This window comes from Argopecten irradians, chromosome 16 (genome assembly GCF_041381155.1).
Source record: "Argopecten irradians isolate NY chromosome 16, Ai_NY, whole genome shotgun sequence".
In the NCBI taxonomy this organism is placed as follows: Eukaryota; Metazoa; Mollusca; class Bivalvia; order Pectinida; family Pectinidae; genus Argopecten; species Argopecten irradians.
This window is the reverse complement of record NC_091149.1, coordinates 26,011,208-26,024,419: the sequence shown is the minus strand read 5'-3', so window position 1 is coordinate 26,024,419 and position 13,212 is coordinate 26,011,208. Positions and strand designations below refer to the sequence as shown.

General features: G+C 34.6%; 1 protein-coding gene across 1 annotated transcript; it reads right to left on the bottom strand.

Annotated features, from left to right (window-relative positions):
* Nucleotides 1–3,694: 3,694 nt before the first annotated feature.
* Nucleotides 3,695–12,986, bottom strand: LOC138310530 (uncharacterized). Its single transcript, XM_069251783.1, has 10 exons — nucleotides 12,862–12,986; nucleotides 10,891–10,954; nucleotides 10,377–10,489; nucleotides 9,810–9,925; nucleotides 8,457–8,646; nucleotides 7,692–7,746; nucleotides 6,971–7,122; nucleotides 5,729–5,846; nucleotides 4,034–4,116; nucleotides 3,695–3,749 (listed from the first exon to the last, which is right to left on the bottom strand). The coding sequence occupies exons 1-8, from the start codon at nucleotides 12,862–12,864 to the stop codon at nucleotides 5,742–5,744; spliced, it is 798 nt and encodes a 265-aa protein (XP_069107884.1). The 5' UTR covers nucleotides 12,865–12,986; the 3' UTR covers nucleotides 3,695–3,749; nucleotides 4,034–4,116; nucleotides 5,729–5,741.
* Nucleotides 12,987–13,212: the final 226 nt, after the last annotated feature.

Sequence of the window (13,212 nt, the reverse complement as noted above, 5' to 3'; positions counted from 1 at the left end):
CCTCAAATCAGCGTGAGCGGCCGATTCCCTGATTAGCAGTCGATATACAGGTAAAAAATCGAGCACTTCGGAGGGCTGTATCTCGGTACTGAAGCGGCCGATTCTGATGCGGTTTTCAACATTCTTGTCAGGAGATCAAACAGAATAACATATCTAAATATTATTTTCCGTTCCGTGTACACTTTAAGTCATTCGATGAAGTGAAAAAATTAGTCCTGAATCACTGCAGTAAATATTTTTTGTAGTTATTTTGTTTTATGTTTCAAGATTAACTTGTTTCACTAATTGGTAATGACATAATATGGAAAAAAAATATGGTCAAAAAAGAAACTTTATAGGGCTTTGTCTCGTTAGTACAAATTTCTGTTTGACCTAATACTTTTCCATATTAAGTCACTAAAAAATAATGTAAGTGATAATGTGGATATAAATTAATAGAATACGCTCTACAAAACATTGGTCTGTTCAGTGTTCTGCCCTAGAATACGCCCTACAAAATATTGGTCTGTTTAGCCCTAGAATAGCCTCTATTAAACTCTGTTCTGTTCAGTGTTCTGCCTTAGAATAGCCTCTATCAAACTTTGTTCTGTTCAGTGTTTTGCCCTAGAATAGCCTCTATTCTGTTCAGTGTTCTGCCTAGAATAGCCTAGTCTATTAAACTTTGTTCTGTTCAGTGTTTTGCCCTAGAATAGCCTCTATTAAACTTTGTTCTGTTCAGTGTTTTGCCCTAGAATAGCCTCTATTCTGTTCAGTGTTGTGCCCTAGAATAGCCTCTATCAAACTTTGTTCTGTTCAGTGTTTTGCCCTAGAATAGCCTCTATTAAACTTTGTTCTGTTCAGTGTTGTGCCCTAGAATAGCCTCTATTAAACTTTGTTCTGTTCAGTGTTGTGCCCTAGAATAGCCTCTATTAAACTTTGTTCTGTTCAGTGTTCTGCCCTAGAATAGCCTCTATTAAACTTTGTTCTGTTCAGTGTTCTGCCCTAGAATAGCCTCTATTAAACTTTGTTCTGTTCAGTGTTCTGCCCTAGAATAGCCTCTATTAAACTTTGTTCTGTTCAGTGTTGTGCCCTAGAATAGCCTCTATTAAACTTTGTTCTGTTCAGTGTTCTGCCCTAGAATAGCCTCTATTAAACTTTGTTCTGTTCAGTGTTGTGCCCTAGAATAGCCTCTATTAAACTTCTGTTCTGTTCAGTGTTCTGCCCTAGAATAGCCTCTATTAAACTTTGTTCTGTTCAGTGTTGTGCCCTAGAATAGCCTCTATTCTGTTCAGTGTTCTGCCCTAGAATAGCCTCTATTAAACTTTGTTCTGTTCAGTGTTGTGCCCTAGAATAGCCTCTATTAAACTTTGTTCTGTTCAGTGTTGTGCCCTAGAATAGCCTCTATTAAACTTTGTTCTGTTCAGTGTTGTGCCCTAGAATAGCCTCCATTAAACTTTGTTCTGTTCAGTGTTCTGCCCTAGAATAGTCTCTATTAAACTTTGTTCTGTTCAGTGTTGTGCCCTAGAATAGCCTCCATTAAACTTTGTTCTGTTCAGTGTTCTGCCCTACAGTAAAACCCTGTTATATCGCCACCTTCTGTTTTCTAGATTTTGGCGATATATCGAGTTTGGCGGAAATCTTAATTAGGTACAAGTAGACCTCCGGGGCTGTACTGCAACAGACTTTATAGTACTGTACCGCCACTTCGTATTTTGTAAAATGAATAGTTCCAAATCAAAGTAAATTTCGATAGTAGGCTTTCAACAAATATGTCAGTTTTATGTGTGTAAAATACGAAAACCGAACTTGTTTGTGTTACCAAGTATTGTACCATAATTGCCAGTTAGCTGGGATTTTCTCGGTTACATGATATTTTTATCCTTGGAAATCCCGCCCAGAAACAAAGAATAAAGTTATGAGCAAGCGCAGTGCGGTCATGACCTCACTTCCGTGCACATGTCTGCAAATATCAAAACAGGTACTCCGGTAATAAACGGCACTCGGACGACGATTCGATCTTACGAAACGGCAATTCTTCTGCATGTACGTAATTTTTATATCGCTCTTGAAATTGCTAGTTGCATTTGATGGTCCAATATAAACGAATGGCGATATCGAGAAAACAGACTTGTGGGTTCCTTTTCGTCAATAGACAACTAACGTTAATAGTACATAAAACACATGTACAGAAGTGAGTTTTATTCACCACAACTTGCGACACCTACCTGTAAAACAATAACAAAGGTGTTCCGATATTATTAATTGATTTCACTGTGTACACACGGTCATACATGCAGCCATAGTGTGCGTAGCTGATTACCTGTCAGTTTGCGAATGAGCACCTTACGAAAACAATGTTTCCCTATTAACAGAATTTGGCAATATTAACGAGGTCATTATAGTGTTATTTTAATCATTTGTTCCGCGAATGTGATGACAGATGGCGGAAGGTGGGTTTGGCGGTATAACGGGTGTATTCATATGGAGGGAAATCCGTACTGAATAAATTCATGGCGATAAGTGGGTTTGGCGGTAAAACGGGTGGCGATATAATGGGGTTTTACTGTACTTACTTCTGGTTTCTTTGACAGTCTGGAAGGCGATGTACTGCTCCACAAGGTAGCGGAGTCGTTTCTGTGGCACGACCATTGCCTTCTTGATCAAGGACACAGCCATCTATAAATAGATCAAGTTTGAAATAAACAAGAAGCCTAGATGGTTTGAATTAATTAAGGTTAAAAGGTCAGAGGCAAAGGTCACGACCATTAATTGGCTGTGGTTTTTCCCAAAGTAAATATTTTTTGATACTTCTGATGCCTATCTAAATTACTGATTGGTTGAGTTTGAAGGCAAATTACTCACACCATTATATTCATTTACTAAAGCGACAATTTAACATAGGTCCAAGATTGTTGTTAATCTTCTCAAGAAGGATGTGTGCGCTCCCACTTGTGTTAATCAATCTATACATTGTAACAGTTACTACATGAAATATTGGGAAAAAATACTGTTTGCCAACTTTCTTTCACAGCTACCAAATTTTGCAATTTGTGCACCAAGTTCACCGTGATTAAGTATTTCTGCTATTATGTTGTTATGAAATCTAATTTCAAAGAAACAAAAGGGATCCTAAATGTTTCATAAAATTATTTCCCTTCAAGCATAAAACTCACTGAATAAAGATCCCTGGAGATTTTGTTGTCATCGAAGGCTCTTTGTAAAATGTCTAGATTCTTCTTTTGATCACCAATGGTCATCTTCAACTGGGCTTCGTTTGTTTTCTTACTCTGGATGAAAAAAGGAAGAATGAAAGATGTGTAATTATTACTCCTGACCCTTTAAATTTGTTCAATTACTACCAAATTCTTGTCATGTTTCCGTTTTCAATGTGTGATGATATAGTGCAATGCATTAAGTAAAAGTCCCTATCATTTATCTTTTTACAGTTTAAGCAAAGAAAAACCACTACAAGTCAATAATATTAAATAATTATAGATAATACCATACAAGCCTTAATCTCAGTTTTGAGCTAGATTTTCTAAGAAACCATGACACTGACATTGTCAATTAACATGCGTAAGTATGGTAATACCTATATCATGTCATCTGCTTTCCACAGGTAACATAAATGACTAACAAAATGTGTCTATAAATAGCAACAATGAGGATTAAAGAAATCTACCTCCTTAAGGTCCATCCTGATGGAAGTCACCATGAAATCTTCTCTCTCCTTGATTTGCTCTTCTAACGAAGACTGGAAATCGGATTGGCTGAAAATTGAGATTTATGTTACAATAAATGTCATGTATCAGATTGACTGCATGGATCTTATTATTACATTAATGTTTTTACCAATATTCTAATTCTAAACACTATCGAAACATTAAGAAATTCATTAGATCTACCATAGTTCAAAGAATCCTCGGATTCGTGAACCATGGAATTTGACCTCCACAAATGAGCCCTTATTGGAAATTATGAAATTTATACTGACCTCACAAATTAAAAACAAGTATAATTGATGCACTCAGTAACTGAGATTTCCTATACATACAGAACATCCATATCCTTCTGTAGGCGGTTGTACATCTTCCACACCATTCGGTATCGTTCCAACAAAGCCAGGTACTTCTTATCCTGTAACCAAGGAAACAAAAATGTTTCAAACAAAAAAGTAGCAAGATACATATTTTGGGGAAACCAAAACATACCTCAGATTTCACGTAATCAATATTTAATATTAAAAATGGATTAGATAAAGAATATTTCATATTATGAAATATAATTATTCCACTATAACGACAGAGTGGTACTTCAACATTGATTGATAGCCCTTCAAAATTTTCTTCACGTAAAGTTTGAAGCCTTCTATTATATATTATTATACGTCATGTTTATAATAGTATCTGTGGTTAGTTGAAACATGTCACATGACAGGGAAATAAAATGTCGTATTTCCCTCGGGGGAAATAAAATGTCGTATTTCCCTCGGGGGAAATAAAACATTGTATTTTCCCGGGGCAGGTGACCCTATGGTCTTTCACACAGAGTTATCTCCCCTTCCGACTGTACAACAATGACGGACAAAGTTTTTAACTCGTAGCGAATTTTCGGTATAATAAACAATTTATGTCCCTAGTGGCAGTGTGATATGAAGGTTAATTTACCCTCAGATGTAATATTCCTTCAGGCAAGCACTCTGGAAATTTAACTCCTTCGGGTAAATAACCTTCATATCACGAGGGCCATAAATATTTTACTCCCAACTTCAAATGATCTTATTTCATTGCATAAAACAGTTTTGTATAGGTCAAAGTTAATTGTTAATATTTTTATAGCTGTCAGTTTCTACCATTTATGGTTTCAAATATTTAAATAGAATGTATACATATATACAAGTTTAAAAAAACTGTGTTAAATTAGACCTGACAGTGCCCACAGTAACACTAGAAATATCTGTAAGCCTCATTACAAAATCTGGACATAATAGAACAAAACGGGACTTTCACCAATGTCGAGGGACAGGGCTTAAACAAAGTCCAGCCAACTTCGAGTAAAGAACAAAGTCTACTGTATTTCTAAACTGAATGTCACCAGGACGGCATAATAGGTTGGTAAAGCCAGGTTTCTGATTTATACAGGTTTCAATTAAAAAGGAAAATTCTGTAAAATTACACTGGTCAACAGATGTGTGGATTAGACAAGGGTCGGTTTGGACAGGTTATACTGTACTATAATCATCATTACACTAGTTTTACATTATCTATAACTATATACCAACTAAGATTTTATAATATTATTAGAATAGTATAATACGTTTAACAAAATTCATATTGAGGTAGGATAGATAACTTTTTCTCCCACCATTCATTGTTTTGTTACTGGTTTTAGCCATGAGGGTATGACAGCTCCAGTAAAACAATTACGTGACGGCATCACGTCATGCGGTGTACGTAACCGTGACGTGTATCAATATTGATATGCCATTGCCAGAACCAGGTTCATGTCACAGTGAAAATGTTTCTTTTAAGGCTATTTCCTCAACTTTTTCTTGTGTACATGGGACAAAAAGAATCATTCTCTACCTATTAGGGTGTGACAACGAAAACCCAATCCTCAGGGAAATTCATGAATGTCCAACCACCCTCTGCAAGCCCTAGGTTGGAGGTTAATTAATTACCCCTCTGGTTGGGATTTCACAGTCATACCCTCTTGGTAAGGAAAGATTCTATTTGTCCTTTGCACTTACCGAGGAGGACAGATCAGAGATTTCCTCGAACTTTTCTAGTCTTTGTCTGGCCTTCTTCAGTCTGTAGGACAAGCGGCGATGTCTCCATTTTGGCCGTCTGGACATGTTTGACACGTGCCTACAACACCACAAAACATTTATAATAGATAATTTAAAAAGATATCTGTCCTTCATACACAAAACATTTATAATAGATAATTTAAAAAGATATCTGTTTTTCATTCACAAAACATTTATAATAGATAATTTAAAAAGATATCTGTCTTTCATACACAAAACATTTATAATAGATAATTTAAAAAGAGATATCTGTCTTTCATACACAAAACATTTATAATAGATAATTTAAAAAAGATATCTGTCTTTCATACACAAAACATTTATAATAGATGATTTAAAAAGATATCTGTCTTTCATACACAAAACATTTATAATAGATAATTTAAAAAGATATCTGTCTTTCATACACAAAACATTTATAATAGATAATTTAAAAAAGATATCTGTCTTTCATACACAAAACATTTATAATAGATGATTTAAAAAGATATCTGTCCTTCATACACAAAACATTTATAATAGATAATTTAAAAAGATATCTGTTTTTCATTCACAAAACATTTATAATAGATAATTTAAAAAGATATCTGTCTTTCATACACAAAACATTTATAATAGATAATTTAAAAAGATATCTGTCTTTCATACACAAAACATTTATAATAGATAATTTAAAAAAGATATCTGTCTTTCATACACAAAACATTTATAATAGATGATTTAAAAAGATATCTGTCCTTCATACACAAAACATTTATAATAGATAATTTAAAAAGATATCTGTTTTTCATTCACAAAACATTTATAATAGATAATTTAAAAAGATATCTGTCTTTCATACACAAAAACATTTATAATAGATAATTTAAAAAGATATCTGTCTTTCATACACAAAACATTTATAATAGATAATTTAAAAAGATATCTGTCTTTCATACACAAAACATTTATAATAGATGATTTAAAAAGATATCTGTCTTTCATACACAAAACATTTATACAGAGATTTGCCTGTTACTAAATATACACAACATTTACACAGATATTTGCCTTTTACTAAGTGCATAAAACATTGATACAGATATTTGTCTTCCATGCACAAATACCAAAATGAGAAAAACCATTTATAAAACAGTAAGTTTTCACTAATATGCAGAAGACACACCCCTATTGAGACTTTACCTTTGACTCTTCTTCCTTCATACGGTCGACTGAGCGTGGCCTCGTCAGCTGTTGCTGTTGAGCAAGCTCTTTCTGGGCCTCCAGAGCTCCTTTGACAACCATACGCATCGCCAGGAAGGCATTCGCCAAGGTCAGCTCCATTTTGTGCATGTCTAAAAGTCAATTACAAAACTAAATCACTTATGGCTATTTCAGTTAATTGTTCAATATATTATAAAAATACAAAGATTAAAATGTTTCAAAATTCTCAACAGTTAGCAGCCTAACAAGTTCATACACAGACAGAACCTGCATTGGATTCAACAAACTCTCTGTCCAATATATCAAATAAATATATAGAAAACTTTCTCAATTAGAAGTACAGTCGAAACTCGTTATCTCGAAATTCAACAGACCAATGAAAATAATTCAACTCATCCAGAATTCCACTCAAACGTAATGTTATTAGGTTTGATCAGAACGTGGTTTTTGTAACAATTTTTTTAAACTGAGAAAAACACAATTTTAGTGGTTTTAAACTGCTATCTGGATATAACTGTTTAGTATTACTTGTATGTGATTCAATCAATCATCAGCATTTTATGTATAAAATTTTCGCGACCGTATTGCACATGATGTGTCATGTAATCGCCAAAACATAATTTCCCACAAAAATAACCAGCTAATACAATACCTGGTATTTGACAAAATCATTGAATCATTTTCATAATGATAGACTTACATTCAACAACATTTCCCACCAATAGAGCCAGCATTTCTCGTGGATCAGGCACAAGCTATAGCAGGTGTATCAGAGAGGAAGGAGAGAAAAGAGGAGAAACAGATGTTAGTATGAAAGGAAAGAGGAAGAAAGCATTATTTAGTAAGAAAGGAGTCACTACCAAATTAATGTAACAGGGTGCAGGATTTACAATCGGAGCCTCTGGATTACTAGTCTGACGTTCAAACGATTGAGCCACGGAGAGGTTCTTTCTAGCTGAGAGATATATTGCGGTTAGTTTTGATCAGGGTCACACCAACACATGGTTCCTACCAGAGGACTTTGCTAAAATTTCACATCGAAAGTGCATTATACAATGTATACTGTACAAAAATGTGTATGACCAAATAAAGGTATCCTCAATACTCTAGGGGTTACCATCACTGTCATTGTGTCTATCCTTGGACTATATGTCAGCAAAAACTGAAGCGTGTGTTCAACAACAGATGAGGCAATAAATTTAGGTTGCTTAGTCATTTGATATACATCAAAATAATCAAATGATAGTACAATATATGTTATACGACAGTGATAGTAATCCCTGGAATATCAAGGATGGACAGCAGGAAGTAGTGAATGTTGGAAAGTTAATATCAAGTTGAAGCACACAAAAAGATAAATTATTTGCTTAAACAGGTTAGAAAAAAAATCTAAAAAATAAAATAACTAAGGGAAGACAATCAATTAAAAGCACTCTACATATCAGATGAAATAATGAATTGTCACCTTCTCTGGGATAAGGGTTGGTAACTGTGTCAGAGCAAACGCAGGCTCCTTCAGATTCTCCTTCTCCAGGATGTGTATGACATGGTCGCGGAAGTGTATAATGGCGCGAAGAACCCTCAGGGTGTCCTTCTGTATAGCATGGAGATGGTCTTTATGGTTGTTCTCCACACGACGTACTGCTGCTATATTTCTGTAAAGATAGGATATTAGTCATTTTTAAAAACTAAATATGTCTGATTGATCAGCTGCTGATTACACTCAGTCTATTGATTTACTGATTATATTCATCTATTATACTATAATTGTACAAGGATTAGTGTAACCATTACCAAGCTTTATTAAAATCCCTCCAGTAGTTTAAGAGGAGTAGCCATCTTACATTATCTGCATGTGTAATAATGAACCTGTTGGAGCTACAACAAAATAACAATTCAAAAATACTGTATTCGACCCAATAAGTGCCCATGTCCCTATAAGCGCCCCACCTCCTTTTTCAATTTCAATTGCCATATGTTAAGACCCAAACTTCACAAATCTGTATAATTTTGCAATCTTTTCGTCTTATTAAGCACCTTTTTATTTTTTTCAATTTCTGAAACACACTGGGCGCTTATTGGATAGAATACGATTGATTAGAGTCTGGGTTAGTGTTATTTTGGACTGAGAAGGCCCTATAGTGGCTGAATATATATTCCATAGAAATGATTTTTGATTTTACTTTGAATTCATTTTGGCCTTTTATTTCGGATTATCAATATACTAGCTTTATACCGTTTTTACCTCATTATGGGCTATTTTCAATATTAGATTAAATCAGATGTCAAAACCTTCCGCTTTCTACTGCTTCTTAAGATTTCCAAAATTGGCTTTGGCGAAGGTTTAAATTACATAAATCTTTGATTCCTTGCAATACTCTGGTAAAAGTCAAATGCAATTCAGACAAGGTATTTCCCAGTTACCACTCAAACCTGTACCCACCTGTACTTATTTCTCATCTTGATTACTCACACCTGTACTTATTTCTCACCTTGATTGCTTACACATGTACTTATTTCTCACCTTGATTACTCACACCTGTACTTATTCCTCCCCTTGAACACTCAAACCTGTACCTATTTCTTACCTTAATCGCTCATACCTGTACTACTCTCTCACCTTGATCGCTCACAAATGTACTTCTTTCTCACCTTGATTGCTCACACTTGTTATTATTTCTCACCTTGATCACTCACACCTGTACTTCTTTCTCACCTTGCATTTGATTGCTCACACCTGTACTCATTTCTCACCTTGATCACTCACACCAGTACTACTTTCTCACTTTGATCACTCACACCTGTACTCATTTCTCACCTTGATCGCTCCTTTTTCAGGAAACCCTTGAGTTTTTCTATCTCCGTGTTAAACTCGTTCTTCATGCCTGACAGTAGTGTCTTGTAGTAGGCAGAATCTTTTTCCTGGTCTTGCTGCTTAAAATAAAACCAGTCTTACACTGTGTAATACACTGCATACCAAGCATTGTTATAAAATATTTGATTATTTTAATATTATACCTTATAACTTTGGATTCAACGTAAGGGAAAATATTATACCTTATAACTTGGGATTCTACTTCACACAAAAAGTATTTATAAAACAATTACCTAGAGCGGGTCCCCAAAAACACACAAAATATATATTATAATATCCTATAAAAATTATCTTTTACCGAGGCCTATTTTTCACTAAATAAAACTTATAAGGCTTAACAGGGCCTCTATATTACAGTGTAGCCTTATGCCTTACCGGGGCCTCTACTTTATAGTGTAGCTTTATGCCTTACCGGGGCCTCTACTTTATAGTGTAGCATTATGCCTTACCGGGGCCCTACTTAGGAGCATACCGGGGTCCTCTACTTTATAGTGTAGCCTTATGCCTTACCGGAGCCTCTACTGGCATTTCAATCATATTAATAGTATCTGGCATGGCCTCCATCGCCTCCTCTGCTGCCCGCTCAGCTTTCTCAAGGTCAGACCTCAATATCCTCACTTTTTCTACAAACAAAGAATTTTTAATTTCTGTAAGATATAAGTGTTTTAAGAGATTTAATAAGAGATTTAGGTAGGGATCAAACTCAAGCCATCTGGCATACTAGTCTGATGCTCACCTGATTGAGCTAAAGTTAAGTTCCCTTTCCGATTTATTGCAGCTAGTATTCGCAGATATTATAAAAGAAAGGCCCCCCTTCATATGAAATCTTATTGGGATGTCATAGAACAGATATGGATAATACTATATGCCCCATTATTTCGGGTACATGAAATAGAACAATTTTAAGGAAACATGCATAGCACAGTTTGGATGTTATAATTTGATCAAGATTTTATACAGATATAGAGTCTAGCAATGTTATTCAAAGGGGTGATAATAACAAAAATAATGATCATAATTATACCTTGTTCATGTTTCAATTGTCGATCAATTTCCCTCAGTTTTTCTCTAAGAATTTCTATTCTGTCCTGAAAAATAAAGGGAAAAAAGGGGTGAAATTTCAATTTTAAATTTGTGACAAGCTATTTTTATCAATTCAAAGCTTTTAATGTTCATCTACAGTCAAACCTCGATGACTTGAATACTTCGATGGATCGAAATTTCCTCGCTGTATCTGACGTTTTTGTATGGCTCCCGAATTTCTTCACTATATAACATTACTAACTAACCCATGTATGAATCGAGTTTTATGAATCGAAGTTCTCGATGTATCGAAATTTTTTCATGGACCATTTGTTATAGAATCATAGGTAACTGACACTCGATGATTCGAATAAAAAATTTACCTGTACAGATCAGGTGTTCGCCGATACCCCGCAGCATGCTGTCACACCTAGCTGTCTCGCGACGGCCCTTCACCGGACAATAGGGATTATGACAGCTTGTGTTGCTAGCTTGATATCATCAAGATAATTAATATCACTAATCAGACCGATACCCGGTGCTTTGTTTTTTACAAGCTGCGTTATTAAATCATTAGTACGGCAAAGATACGGTTAGTCGTTTTTGATATTCGCCGCCGCCATTGGTAGCGGTTTGTAGAATTTACGGAAAGGTAAATAGCGAGCCACATTATAAGTAACTCATACTCAAAAACTGTTACATTGCACAACTTTGGCATAAATACTGGAGCAAATCGATCATTCTAAATCGAAGTATTTTGTAGGTGTTGTAGCGCTTTCGGTTCCTCCTTTTTAGTTTCGTTTTTACAACGTGTTTTCGTTTTTATATTCATTCCGTAATATTAACCATCGCTTAAATAGTCACCAAACGAACACTTGTACATGGGTTAGGCCTAGTACACGTAAGTCTTGTTTATAATATACGTATGTATTGCTAACAATAGCAATACATGTGATTAATTGCATACTTCATTTTTATTTTGTTTTGCTTGTGGTAAATACAATGATTATAAAGTTTATGGAACGGAGACGACATGTACAACTACCACAGTTGGTCATGGTAAAAAAAACATCGGTCTAATTTCAACCACGAATAATTCGAAGTCTCGATGTTTCGAAGTTTTTCTGGCGGTCCCTTGAACTTCGATACATCGAGGTTTGACTGTACATAAAATCATGTAACTTTCAATACTATGCTAAAATAATAGTTGTATCTAAATTACTTTAGTTTCAAAAAACATGTATACAATTGAATTACAATCAAACCTCTTTTAAATGACTGCTGAAGAAGACAGACAGACTACAACAGGTTATTTTTTTATGTCACCAGTAAATGTAAGTTTTTTATGTGCCAAGATCCAGTAAATTTTTTTTTATGTGCCAGATATCCAGTAAATGTAACAGAACTATTTTAAAATGCACAAGAAACCTGATATTGGATAATAATATATATATATGTAATATCATTCATAATTGTAATCCAATTCCATATAGAAACCACTGACGGTAGTACTAGTTTAAGAATACAAAAGATATATTTGAAGATATTTTCCCACAATATCTGTCTTCAAAACTATCAAAAAATCAAGATGAAAATTATAATATATTATCTTGCAGTACTTTACTGTGACCAAGTTATCGATAGTGTTGCGAGAGCGTGCCAGGCAATAGTGACAGCATGCTGATGAAGTGATCAACCGAAACTGTTCACACTATTTTTGCGTCGACAGTAAACATTTCTTCAAGTGATCAGATAGGTTTTTATTGATTGGTAAGCATAATGAATAGATTTCTCAACCAATCATTTCAATCAGAAAGGAATGATGCAGCTAATTTTAAAATTTCCCATGATTCCAAAATCACATCTTGGTTATGATTTAATATCCGATCTGGCGCCTTTTCACAATCACGACCAGCCAGCGTCTTATTGAACCAGCATAATCATTCAAGTTAATTAGGTTTCAATGACTTACCATTGCTTCCTTCAACTTGATTTCTGTTTCATCTAACTTCAACTGAGTAGAAGAATCAACGACCTTGATGACCTCTGTAAGGTAAATACATCTATAATTATACTCGTTAAATATTAGCAGTTGTTGTAACACGACTCATATCTAATTATAAGATCAGGTCTAACTCAAGGCATTTATTCATGGTCATCCAGGCACTTGTACATAGATTATAAAAAACTTAGGTATCAAGCGTTTAGATGATCTGAGGTCTAACTAAACAACAAGTACATGTAGTAACTATAGGCCAACTTCCTGAATATCTAAACAGCTATAGGCACTACATGTAGTTAATAAAGAATCTTAAATGAGTAA

Bases quoted from the DNA above. Each gene is read 5' to 3' on its own strand.
- LOC138310530 (XM_069251783.1), bottom strand. The intron at 7,123-7,691 runs GTAAGTCTATCA...ATTGACTTTTAG, and splicing joins GGTGGGAAATGTTGTTGAAT to ACATGCACAAAATGGAGCTG. The intron at 5,847-6,970 runs GTAAAGTCTCAA...GTGGTGTTGTAG, and splicing joins TGAAGGAAGAAGAGTCAAAG to GCACGTGTCAAACATGTCCA.